Below are 10,881 nucleotides of genomic sequence, written 5' to 3'. Positions count from 1 at the left end.
TTTTTTAGTGCCGTCAATAAGCCGAAATTCACATCGAGCTCGATGATAAAAGCCTTTATACAGGATTAAGTTAAATAAAAGAAAGAGTGCGAGTCTATGAAGGCCATGGCACAGCCCATGAGACCTATTTTTTTCAGATAAAAAAAAAGAAAATCAACGGATAACGCAACTAGTGCCCTAAATCAATACATGAGTCAGCTCCTCCATTTTTTATAGTACCACCCACAATCACTTTAGTTCCAGTTATCAACACCACAGAGGACAATTAACAGGAGAAGTGGTAATTAGAAAACATAAACAAAAACAATAACAGAATAATTCTGAATTCAGCATCAGCAGCAAACAAAACATATCAGCAATTCAATAATGAAACTGAACCAACAAAATAATTATAACAATTCCATGTTGGATTGAAACAGCAAAAACAGACTGGCAATTCTTTAAAATGGCTTGTCAATGAGAACCTAATACATTAGTACAAACAGCTCATTTGCATAGCCGAGGGAGTTAGAAGACGACCGAGTTAACTCAGGAGATTAATTACATTTTCTTTTCAGAAGAAGATAATTTTGTTTTATCCATGCAACCGCAGGCATATTCTCTTCTGTAGCCTCAGGTGCAAATACTACATCCTTTAGTATATATCATAGTTTTCAGGATTCTTTTGCAGAATTCCCTGCAAAACAAACATCACTTTTAACAAGAGAGAATCAATGAGAATTAGGATTATAAACTCATTCTGTGCTAGACTACTTCTATTGATCATCTCTAAGAAGAAACCTTTCCATCCCCATTTCCTCCGTCTAAACTACTGATCATCTCTATCAAACATCATCAATTATCATGTCTACATAACGCCCTTGCAATTTCTATCCTAGACTTGTGCACCACAAAGAAATATCAAAAAGCATATCACTTTCAGTATAGAGGCTGCTTACTTTGGTACAGTTGCTCCCCACTGCATTGGTTATTGCTGGAGGCTTCAGATGGAACTGATCTCCACCGTGAGGCAGAAAGGGAGATCCAAGATTCAGAGATGTCACAGGAATGGAGCTATTATCATCCTTATTAGCAACGTGCCTATCCTCAGTCAACTGGAAACCGAATAGTCTGCAGCTGCTTTTACATGAAGACACTATATCTTGACCACGCCTAAATGTTGATTGAGCTACAAGAGGTGAAATACCATGTTGAATGGGCCCACAAGACTTGCTAAAAGAACCCATGCCCCACTGATCATCCCTTCTGAGAATATGCAAGGAAGATGTGTGCTTTTCGCCATATGTTTCAGGATTGTGAAACCAACTTCGAATGCTAACTCCTTGCTCCTCCTGATCATTAAAATTGTTAACAGAACTTGGGTTTGAAATTGGATTGCTTGCTTTCTGGAACATTAACACTGATGGTGGGGAAGACACCTGTTTGGGAAGGCACATACGAGTATTATAACCCTGCATCACAGCAGACCATCCATTTCCTGAGCTTGTCATTTGATCGCCATCAGATATTCCAAAGCTGCCATTTTTACAAACCTCATTGGTAGCTGTTGGGTATCTTCCAAATGTTGAACTTGGAATTATTTCTTGACCTTGCAAGACCTTGTGGAATCTAAAAGATTCACTAAAGCCTATGCCTTTACGGGAAATATCAGAATTCACAATTGGGTCTCTGGCACCATTTCTTGTTGTAGCAATCCCAGAACCAATAGTGCTAGGAAAACACCTCCTTGTCTCAGATGGATGCCGATTCTGATCACCACCATCATAAAGAGGGTTAAAACTAGAAATTTCTTGACCTTGCAAGACCTTCTGGAACCTTGAAGATTCCCCAAAGTCTGATACACCAATCCCATCTGATAGGGCAACAAATAAAGACAAGTCAACACAGAGAGAATTGGTTTTGACCATACAGTTTCTTGAAAATGCAGAACATACCAGGAACTGGAAATTCTGGTTTTGATGAAGGCAATCCAGACCTGCTCCTCTTCAAACCAGGTGCCATAAAGTTACTGGAACTGGAAACAGGACCAGATGGCTCAATTTCCCAAGGAGAAACCCTGCTGTGCCTGCTAGTCTCCATATCATCCCACCTTACCTGCAAAAAACGAGAAACAAACCAATCACACCAACAAATCATTGAAGAATGCAATAAACTTTATTTGATCAAAAGCAAGGGAGTATCCTCATTGTTATGCTATGAATTTAGAAATAGTTGGTGATCTTAAATGCTTGGTATCATCAGAAAGGAATGCAGCTGAATTACAATGAAATAACATAATAGACTATTCCTATATAACAAAAGGCGTAGAGGTTTGGGAAGGATAAGTAACGAGTACTTAAGAATGCAGACATGCAGACCTATTTTCTCAAGTCTAAGAACACCCGTACTGCTAAGTCTCAAGGGATAAATCTTATTTTCAGTAAATATGAATAAATTAGAAAGTCTCCACCATAAAACATGAACCAATGAATATTTTTTTACAGATATAATTGCTGTCACAAAGACATACCACAAGGCATCTCCATTTTGAACCAGGCCATCTAGCAGGATCTAGGTCACTAATTCCAGTTATTATTCCCATACATCTGCCAAAGAAATTTAGTCAATATTTCAATAATGTAGCCAAGTTGAAACATTGCAAGTGGAGTATGTCAAACCTTCTTTCTGCTGCATCCTCTGTTTCAAAACGCATTTTGAACCTCATTCCAATAGAAAAAGAATGATCAAGGCTCTTCAAGAATTTACGGGAAGGTACTATGAACTCTGACGAGCTGGCCCTACAAAATGCCCTTGAAAATTTTAGGGACTAAAAATTAAATGGAAATAAAGGGATAATTAATCTGAAATGTGGGTTATTGCAAGCAGAAGTGACAAGTGATCATAAAAAGAAGCAATATTGCAGAAGATTAGCATGCATCATGAAGGATAAGAGGCGAGACACCAGTAAAGCTTAAGGCAAATAATTCAATTGTAGAGCTCAATTGAATGAATTTTCCATATTCAAGTAACAACTAAAATTGAAATATGCTGTCCATTTGTGATTGATGATGAATGGAATATCAAAGCAAAAATGAGATGGTGTAATGAACCAACAACGTAAATACCTTTGGCAAGTGCAGTAAAATGCATAATAGAGAATGACATTACTAAAACGGTACAAATTGTGGACTGGACAATATGATTGGGGATTTATATGGGTGATCCAGTGGAAGAGGTCAAGCTAGGCATTTTTATCTTTCCATTTTGCGAGCAATGCAGGGAAAAATTAGACCATGATGGTCATGCGTAACCTGTAGAAGGATTACAGACTCAGAATTCCATACCAAGCTTTACACAAGGCCTAAACACCCTAATATAGAATGATCTTGGTGAAAACTGCAACTACCCATTTTCCGTAAGTTCAAGTAATATTTGCTTATAATTTTTCTGCAAGTTCAATCTGACAGTTTTGCGTGCTAGGATCCAAAAATTGATGGGGCTGAATTTTATTCCAAGACCTTCGAAGAAGCAAGCATAAAAATACCTTGGATTATAGTAAATGTTGAAAACACTTCGCATAGTCATAGCATTAACTACATCTGTGAGAGTGCTGTGATTCAACTGCTGAGTACAAAGAGCCGGTAAAGTAGCACCACATTTAACTTGCGCAGCTCTTCGAATTCCCAGTCTCAATTCTCCATCCTCACCCCTGACATTTGGTACAGAATAAGAAGGCAACAAAAATAGTCAATATTCTCCCTTGAAACAGGATCTCTATACCTGAGAAAGAGCACAGCATCTCCAGAGACAAGTTTCTTCTTATTTACAAATGCACTCCATCCAGTAGTGAGCAAATGCCTCCGTGGTTGCCCTGGTAAAACCAAAAAGAAAATGCAAACTCAACACATCAAATTGGAAGAATTACATATGATAAAATCCCTATCAGCATATGCTTATTCATGATCTTTGAGAGTTAGCCTAAACTACCAAACCATAAATACATAATACAATTTTCTAATGAATACCACGGTAGATATGGCGAAACCTCCACTCAAAGCCATGGAGATCCTTTGCTACTAGCTCTTGTGAAGGCCTTTGTTGAGTATAATCCTACAGTAAAAATCTACTTAATTCAACATACAAATTTAACCAAATTAACCAACATCAGGTAGTTCCAAATTGTAAAGTGAAAAGCTATCAACTGGGTTACTACAGTGCACGCCAGGAGAAAAATGCACTGTGATAATTACCAAGGGAGGGAAGCAGTCTTCAGCAGCTCGACGAGGGACAGAAAAGCCTCCATGGGTGCTAGTATCAGATGCGGTAAGGGTTTTGCAGAACATGTGGGGTGTTGTTGACTTCACAGCTGCTTCCATATCCTCCTCTTCACCATCCCCACCAATTTTCCCTTCCTTCAACTTCTGCGCAATTTGCTATACACAACAACAATTCAACACAAAATCAACTTCATCTCAAAAAATTCAGGTACCCAAATAACTAGACATAAAGAAAGGATATAAAAAGGAGGAGAAGGTGGAGAGAGAGAGAGAGAGAGAGAGAGAGAGAGAGAGAGAGAGAGAGCATCAACAATTGGCAACATATTATTCAAAAATTTAAATACAATGAATCATGTATTCAAGTGCTTTATTTCCCATTTGGTAATAAAACATTCAAATCATAATAAAATGCATCTTTGATGTTTATGCCTTAAATAGTTTGGGAATAATTACTTGGATAAGTAGAATATTTCCCTTTGGAGGTCTCCATTAACAAACATTTATATCATTCAAAGCACAAAATTACAACTCCCTTAAATTTATTATCGAATGAAATATAAAGATTAGAACATCACCAACCTCACTCTCAGGAACCAGCGAAACCTGTGTATAGACCTCATCATTGGCTTCCTCTGCCTGCCAAGGAAAAAAATGAAATTGCACATTTAACCCGATGAAAACCGCCAAACGAGCACCCCATTTTGCAACAACACCCCCCCCCCCCCCCCCCGGGGGCCTTCAAAAGAAAAAATAAATAAAATAAAATAAAAAGACCTGGAATTCTTCTTCCCAAGAAACCAAATTGTACCCACAAATTAATTAAAAAGGCCAATAACACTCACTAGACCAGAAAAATTCCAGCAATAGAAGATGTCATAGAAATTCATAGTCGTGGGCTTACATGGAGCTTGACGTCAACAACCCGACAGAAGATATGGGAAGGGAGATCATAGGCAGCAAGCGGTAAATCAGGGAGTTGCTCCAAGTGGCCCTGAGGAAAGTACACGACCACACTCCCTCTCTTAGGCAAGGATATGAGCGGGCCCGCACAAGCATGCCAGAGCTCCAAACACACCGAAGAAGAAGCAGAACCAGACCCAGAGGGGCTTAAATTAGAAGCACTTAAAGCAGAAGCAGAAGACGAGGATGGAGAAGACAAAGACCCAGAAGACGGTGTCGTTTGATCCTCCTCCGTGGTATTAAGATCTATGATACCCAACATTTTATCCTCAACCCCAACTAAACAGCAGGAGTGTAAAGTTGAAGAAGGAAAAGATTTGCGAAAGGGGAATGGCTATAGAGAGAAAAGAGACTACCTTTCATGGCTGAATCAATGCAACTTTGGCATTTGCTTAATAAAAGGGAGATGGGAGTCAAGACTCAAAGTGCTTTTTCAAGATATCAAATCAAAGCCTTTAATTTTTGGTTAAAAAGAAAATAAATTTAGGGCTGAAATGGTAATAAATGGAGAGAGGGTTTGATTTCTTTTCTGTTTTTCTGTATTTGCTTTAAGTTTGTTGATGGGTTTTCTTTTTCTTTTTCGCTAATCTGCGAGACTGAGACGCAGAGCAGCAGTGCACTGCCCTGCTGCTATGCTGCAATGCTGAGACTCCTGGGGTTGTGATGTGGCGCAGAGAGAGAGAGAGAGAGAGAGAGAGGGTTTTACTACTTTTTTTATCAGAAGAGAAGGGTTTTCTGTACGGACCCCTGTATTTCCGGGCGGATGTCTATTCTGTCCCCTTTCACTCCCCTAATCTCTCTCATGTCCCTCTCTTTATCCTTAATCTAATCTTCCTTTTTATGTCTTTGAAATGTTTATTGTATACATTTATTTTTATTAATTTTATATAAATTTTGATATAAATATTAAATTAATAATTATATAATATAATATTATATGAAATTAAATTTATATTTGATACACTTTCATATGGTTGGTTAGATTATTTATTTTATTTATTTATTTATTATATGTTTGTAAATATATTTTAAATTTAATTAACTCTAATTAAAATTAAATTATTTTAATTACACAAGCATGATGAATTTTATACTATTTATCATAGAAAAAATTTAAATTAATATATAATATTCACTCGGATATCTAAGATAATCATTAAGGTGATGAAAAGTAATTTATACACGTGTGTGGAAATTTATTATAGCCAAATGTCTACTACGTATTTTTCATTATATAATCTTTATTTCCGAAATTGATAATTTCTCTAAACTTTTGTAATAAAAATTATCTTATATATTTGAATCCCCATTAGCAATTTGAGAGCTTTACCATCATTTTTCTCTAATTGAAAAAACACCCAATATTCTGTTGGAGTGTCCTAATTGATAGAATTTGGCAACTAAAGCTTGAAAAGAAAACTCCAAGATCCAATTTGTAAGCTTGCATAAAAGTTTCAAAGCATTCATCTTTTCCCCTCATGATCTTGTTTCCTATTTTTGCATAATCAAGTTTTGACTTTGCCCTCTAATACAAGTAGTCCCTCAAGCAATTATGGCTGTTTTCTTAGCCCAAAAGCAATGCCAACTGCTTGTCATTATGCCACTAACCAAGCTAGGGGATAAAGCACTCATTTATTATTATTATTATTATATAAGAATAAGACAAACCTTATTATTCACAATAAATACAATTTTTTAAGATCTTAATAATCATTCATTTAAAACTAAATTTCCTTTATTTCAGGACAGCATTACACTATTAATTATTAACATTATCCATGCCTAGTCTTCATTTTGCTCTGCCATTTCATCTCACTGTTTAATTAAATTGGATAATTTTGCCTAATGTTGGTCATACCATTGATAAGATTCACACATACAAAATAAATGAAATTAAAATATTTATGTGTTGAATTACAATAAATAAATCTAATTTTTTTTCTTAAATATATACATATATTACATGTGTTATTTTTCAAAGTGTGTACATATACAGCTTAGCTAATTTGGTTCAACGGTTGAAAATATATAACTCATTTAATAAAATCAAATTAAATCTCTATTTTCTTAATATTCAACTAAGAAAGAGGCATAGAAAATGATGAGGGTAAATTATATAGATGATATCTCAACTTAAAAATATGTAATAATAAAATAAATAAATTTTAATTTATAATATAAAATTTTTTAATTTTTAATTTAATTAATAATAATAAAATTATATGTGACATTTAATAATTAATTTTTTAATTATTTTTACTGACGAGGCATTTATTATATTAAAATTATATATTTTTCTTTGTTAATTAAACACTAATTTAAAAAAATTAATTATATTTTCTATTTATCTATGGTCATAACAAATAAAATTGTATATATTAATATTTTAATAATTCAAAATCATTTGCTATAAAATTAAAATTATAAAATTTTTATAATATTAAAATTATAAAATTATATATTATAAATTAAAATTTAAATATTTTTTTATTATAAATCTCTAAATTGAGTTATCATCTCCATAATTTACTCCGAATGGGAAATATGTGATAGTGGGAAACAAAGTGGGTAAGGAAGTTGTAAACATTATAATTAGCAACTAATGGGTGGATTATAATTGGGCTAATCTTGAGGGAGAGAAGGGTAAAGAAGTAAATAAAAGGACAAATGTGTCACAGTAATGAAAAGGAGCAGATCCTTATCAGAGCAATCAATTGCAAATAACCCAACCCTTCAGGCCTAGGGCTATGGCCTACACTGATAGACTCGTAGGTTAAAGGCTGATAACCCGGACAAAACGGGTTACAACTCAATGCCCAATTGGCAATGACTTTACCTTAGCTTTTATCTTATATTAGAAAGTCTACTTTCCTACTCTCGCTTAGAGCGCGTTTCACTTCCAACCAAAGTTTTCAAACTCCAACCCCCTCTTTTCAAAAATATAAAACTCAAATTAAATTAATATTAAATATATATTTATATTAAATCATTAAAATAATTTTCTTTTACAAATAATAATATTTTTTATAGCACAATAAAATTAAAAAAATATTTTGCGCATTATAAAATTAATTAAGATTGAAAAATAATTACATAATTGAATATATTGCTAAAAATTAAAATAATCTCGATATATTTTATATATAATAATTTAATGGATGTACATATATTTCAATAAAATATTTTTATATAATTTATTCATAAATTAAATTACATATCTAATACATTATTTTCTCAATTAAATTATATTTTCTAAATTACTATTTATAGAAGTTTAGTTCAAATAGTATTGTATCTCAATTAAGTAAAAACAAAATTATTGATATTAAATTGGATTTATTGGTTCAATAATTATCCAACCGATTCAAAGGAATTGATTACAGTATTTAAAGGGTTTAAATGCAAATAGACTATTTATATAGCTGTTAAAATAAAAATGTCTAATAAAAATAGCTGTTGAATTAATTATTAAATATAAAAATAATAATAAAATTTTATTGAGTCTAATTAAAATGCTCTCTCAATCTCTAAAAATTACGAGAGATAACTTTTTATGAATAATTTCTTCAGCTTCTAAACGTTAATATAAATAAAATGTCACCGAATAATATAAATAAAAAAAATAATATTTTAATTCTGATCAAAATATTAAAAGTCACCTTAAAAGTTATTATCGAATAAGTCTTTAAAAATTATGAGTATATATTTTGACTTGATTTAATTGTTATCGAATAAATTTTAATTTAATGTATAAAATTGTCAATAAAATTATAAAGTCTCATAATTTAATTAATAAAAAATTACCTTGTATTATTTTCATGAAAACAGAATTCAAACAATAAATGCCCCCATAACTGTGGAGCGTGAACGAACGCAATGTAGGAGAGCGTGGACAGAAAATGTAAGTATTTCCATTTTGCCTTCACTAGGCCTTTTGCGTCAGTCCCACCAACCGCACTGAGATTACTTCATTATTAGACTGCCTATTGATTTGGGCACTCATATACTTTTGATAAATGGGGCGGCTCACATAATTAAAGAGGGCATTTAATGAAAGCTAAAAATTGCCCTCGATTTAAAAAAAAAAAAAAAAATGTACTACCACAGATTGGCAATTGATTAATTTAATAAATTTAAATTTTAAAATAAGATATCTATTTTTTAAGTTTATTTATATAATAATTAATTAAATATAAAATATATAATTTTATAATTGTATATAGATAATTTTTTTGTATATTATATTTTAAATAAATGTAATTTAAATATTTTATATAATTATTAATTTTAAAATATAAATTGCAGATAAAAATATTTTATATAAATTATTAATTATAATATATAAAATTAAATAAATTTAGATATTATTTGAATAATAGTTATAGTTTAAGGTGAATTTAAGTAATTTAATATGAATTTTAATTAATTTTAGCATGAATTTAGATGATAAATGTTAAAAATGTATAATTTTTTTAATACTCAACTTGTTATAATTTTTATTTATTAAAAAAACCTCAATTTATAATTGGAGAAACATTGATAGAGAGAGGAATAGAAGTGTTCATATCAAATTCCCAAGTTCTAAATTTTGCCATTTTAATGGTCAAATGCCATTTTGGTTAGTTGCCTTCCTGAGAAACCACCAACATAATACATACTTTTTTCTCCATTCCTGCATGCACAATTATAAGTTTGCTATCTTTGCTCTATGAATTGTACTCACTTTCCTTTTCATCTAGGAAAACCAAAGTACAATAAATACTATATTTTTCTTTCTCTCTCTCTATATAATCCCTAATATTTTACTAAAAAGACTTAGTGACATTATTGTCTTTTATTTTTATTTCATTATTCATTTAGATTTTTTTTTTAATTTTTTATATTATTAAATGCATTACTTGAGAAAGAGTCTAAGCATAAAATACACACTTGTTATCATGTAAAAACCTGATTTAAAGAGGAATAATTTAAAAAACATTTCATCTCTTTCATTTTTATATTAATGTTTCTTTCCCACCCTCATATCTCTCTCTCTCTCTCTCCCTTTATTTCTCATTTTACTCTCTCTTTTGCTTTTTGCCTCTCTCTCTCATCGCTTCTCTCACAAAACCAATGGTATTTGCAAAGGTTAACTATCAATGCTTCGTCGACAAACTTACTTGGGCCACCATTGACAAAGGCCTTCAGCTCTTTCGGCATGATCCTTTGTGTTGTCATAAATATCGAGTTTAACCCTACCTAGTTCGACTTTGTCGATCCAAAATCTGTAATCTATTGTGTTACTATAATCTCTCAATGTTATTTATTAATTTATGTTACTCACTAACCACAAATTGATACATTCATCTTCATCATTTGGACAATGATTGATTGAAATTTTTTTTTAAGTTATTAGTTGTTATGGATTTGGTCATTTTGCGTTACATGTGATTGGACTTTTTTTTTTGTCAAAAGATAAATTCATTAACAGGAATATGCAGTACAACATGGGCCTCAAAACACTATAGTTAAAGAAATAAGAGGCCAAAAAGCTTGCCATATAATCACCTATAATAAGAAAAGACTAAGGTCCTTATAAGTTAGCCTAAAAAATAACATGCCCAAAGCTCACAACATTAATCTTAGCTAACCGAGAGGTGATAGGGGAGCTTCAACACAATGCTGC

General features: G+C 32.1%; 1 protein-coding gene across 5 annotated transcripts; it reads right to left on the bottom strand.

The window, feature by feature from the left end:
• Positions 1-350: 350 nt before the first annotated feature.
• On the bottom strand, positions 351-5,920 carry LOC110650964 (auxin response factor 3). 5 transcript variants are annotated; one of them, XM_058130255.1, is made up of 13 exons: positions 5,158-5,920; positions 4,836-4,892; positions 4,230-4,412; positions 4,005-4,089; positions 3,760-3,850; positions 3,524-3,688; positions 2,658-2,777; positions 2,510-2,585; positions 1,935-2,094; positions 1,533-1,852; positions 1,419-1,451; positions 939-1,331; positions 351-676 (listed from the first exon to the last, which is right to left on the bottom strand). In XM_058130255.1, exons 1-13 carry the CDS (start codon positions 5,476-5,478, stop codon positions 635-637), a joined length of 2,046 nt encoding a protein of 681 aa, XP_057986238.1. In that variant the 5' UTR covers positions 5,479-5,920; the 3' UTR covers positions 351-634. The 5 variants fall into 5 exon arrangements, with proteins under 5 accessions (XP_057986238.1, XP_057986237.1, XP_057986236.1 ...); XM_058130254.1 differs by having other exon boundaries at positions 1,419-1,852; XM_058130253.1 differs by having other exon boundaries at positions 939-1,451; positions 5,158-5,919.
• Positions 5,921-10,881: the final 4,961 nt, after the last annotated feature.

This window comes from Hevea brasiliensis, chromosome 11 (assembly GCF_030052815.1).
Source record: "Hevea brasiliensis isolate MT/VB/25A 57/8 chromosome 11, ASM3005281v1, whole genome shotgun sequence".
In the NCBI taxonomy this organism is placed as follows: domain Eukaryota; kingdom Viridiplantae; phylum Streptophyta; class Magnoliopsida; order Malpighiales; family Euphorbiaceae; genus Hevea; species Hevea brasiliensis.
Note: the sequence above shows the minus strand (reverse complement) of the source record. Positions and strands in the feature narration are given on the sequence as shown.

Coding starts and splice junctions, on each gene's coding strand:
- LOC110650964 (XM_058130251.1), bottom strand. CDS start 5,478: ATGTTGGGTATCATAGATCTTAATACCACGGAGGAGGATCAAACGACA. Junction 2,778..3,523: donor AACATTTACTATAATCCAAG/GTATTTTTATGC, acceptor GGCATTTTGTAG/GGCCAGCTCGTCAGAGTTCA. Junction 677..938: donor TGGGGAGCAACTGTACCAAA/GTAAGCAGCCTC, acceptor TTTGTTTTGCAG/GGAATTCTGCAAAAGAATCC.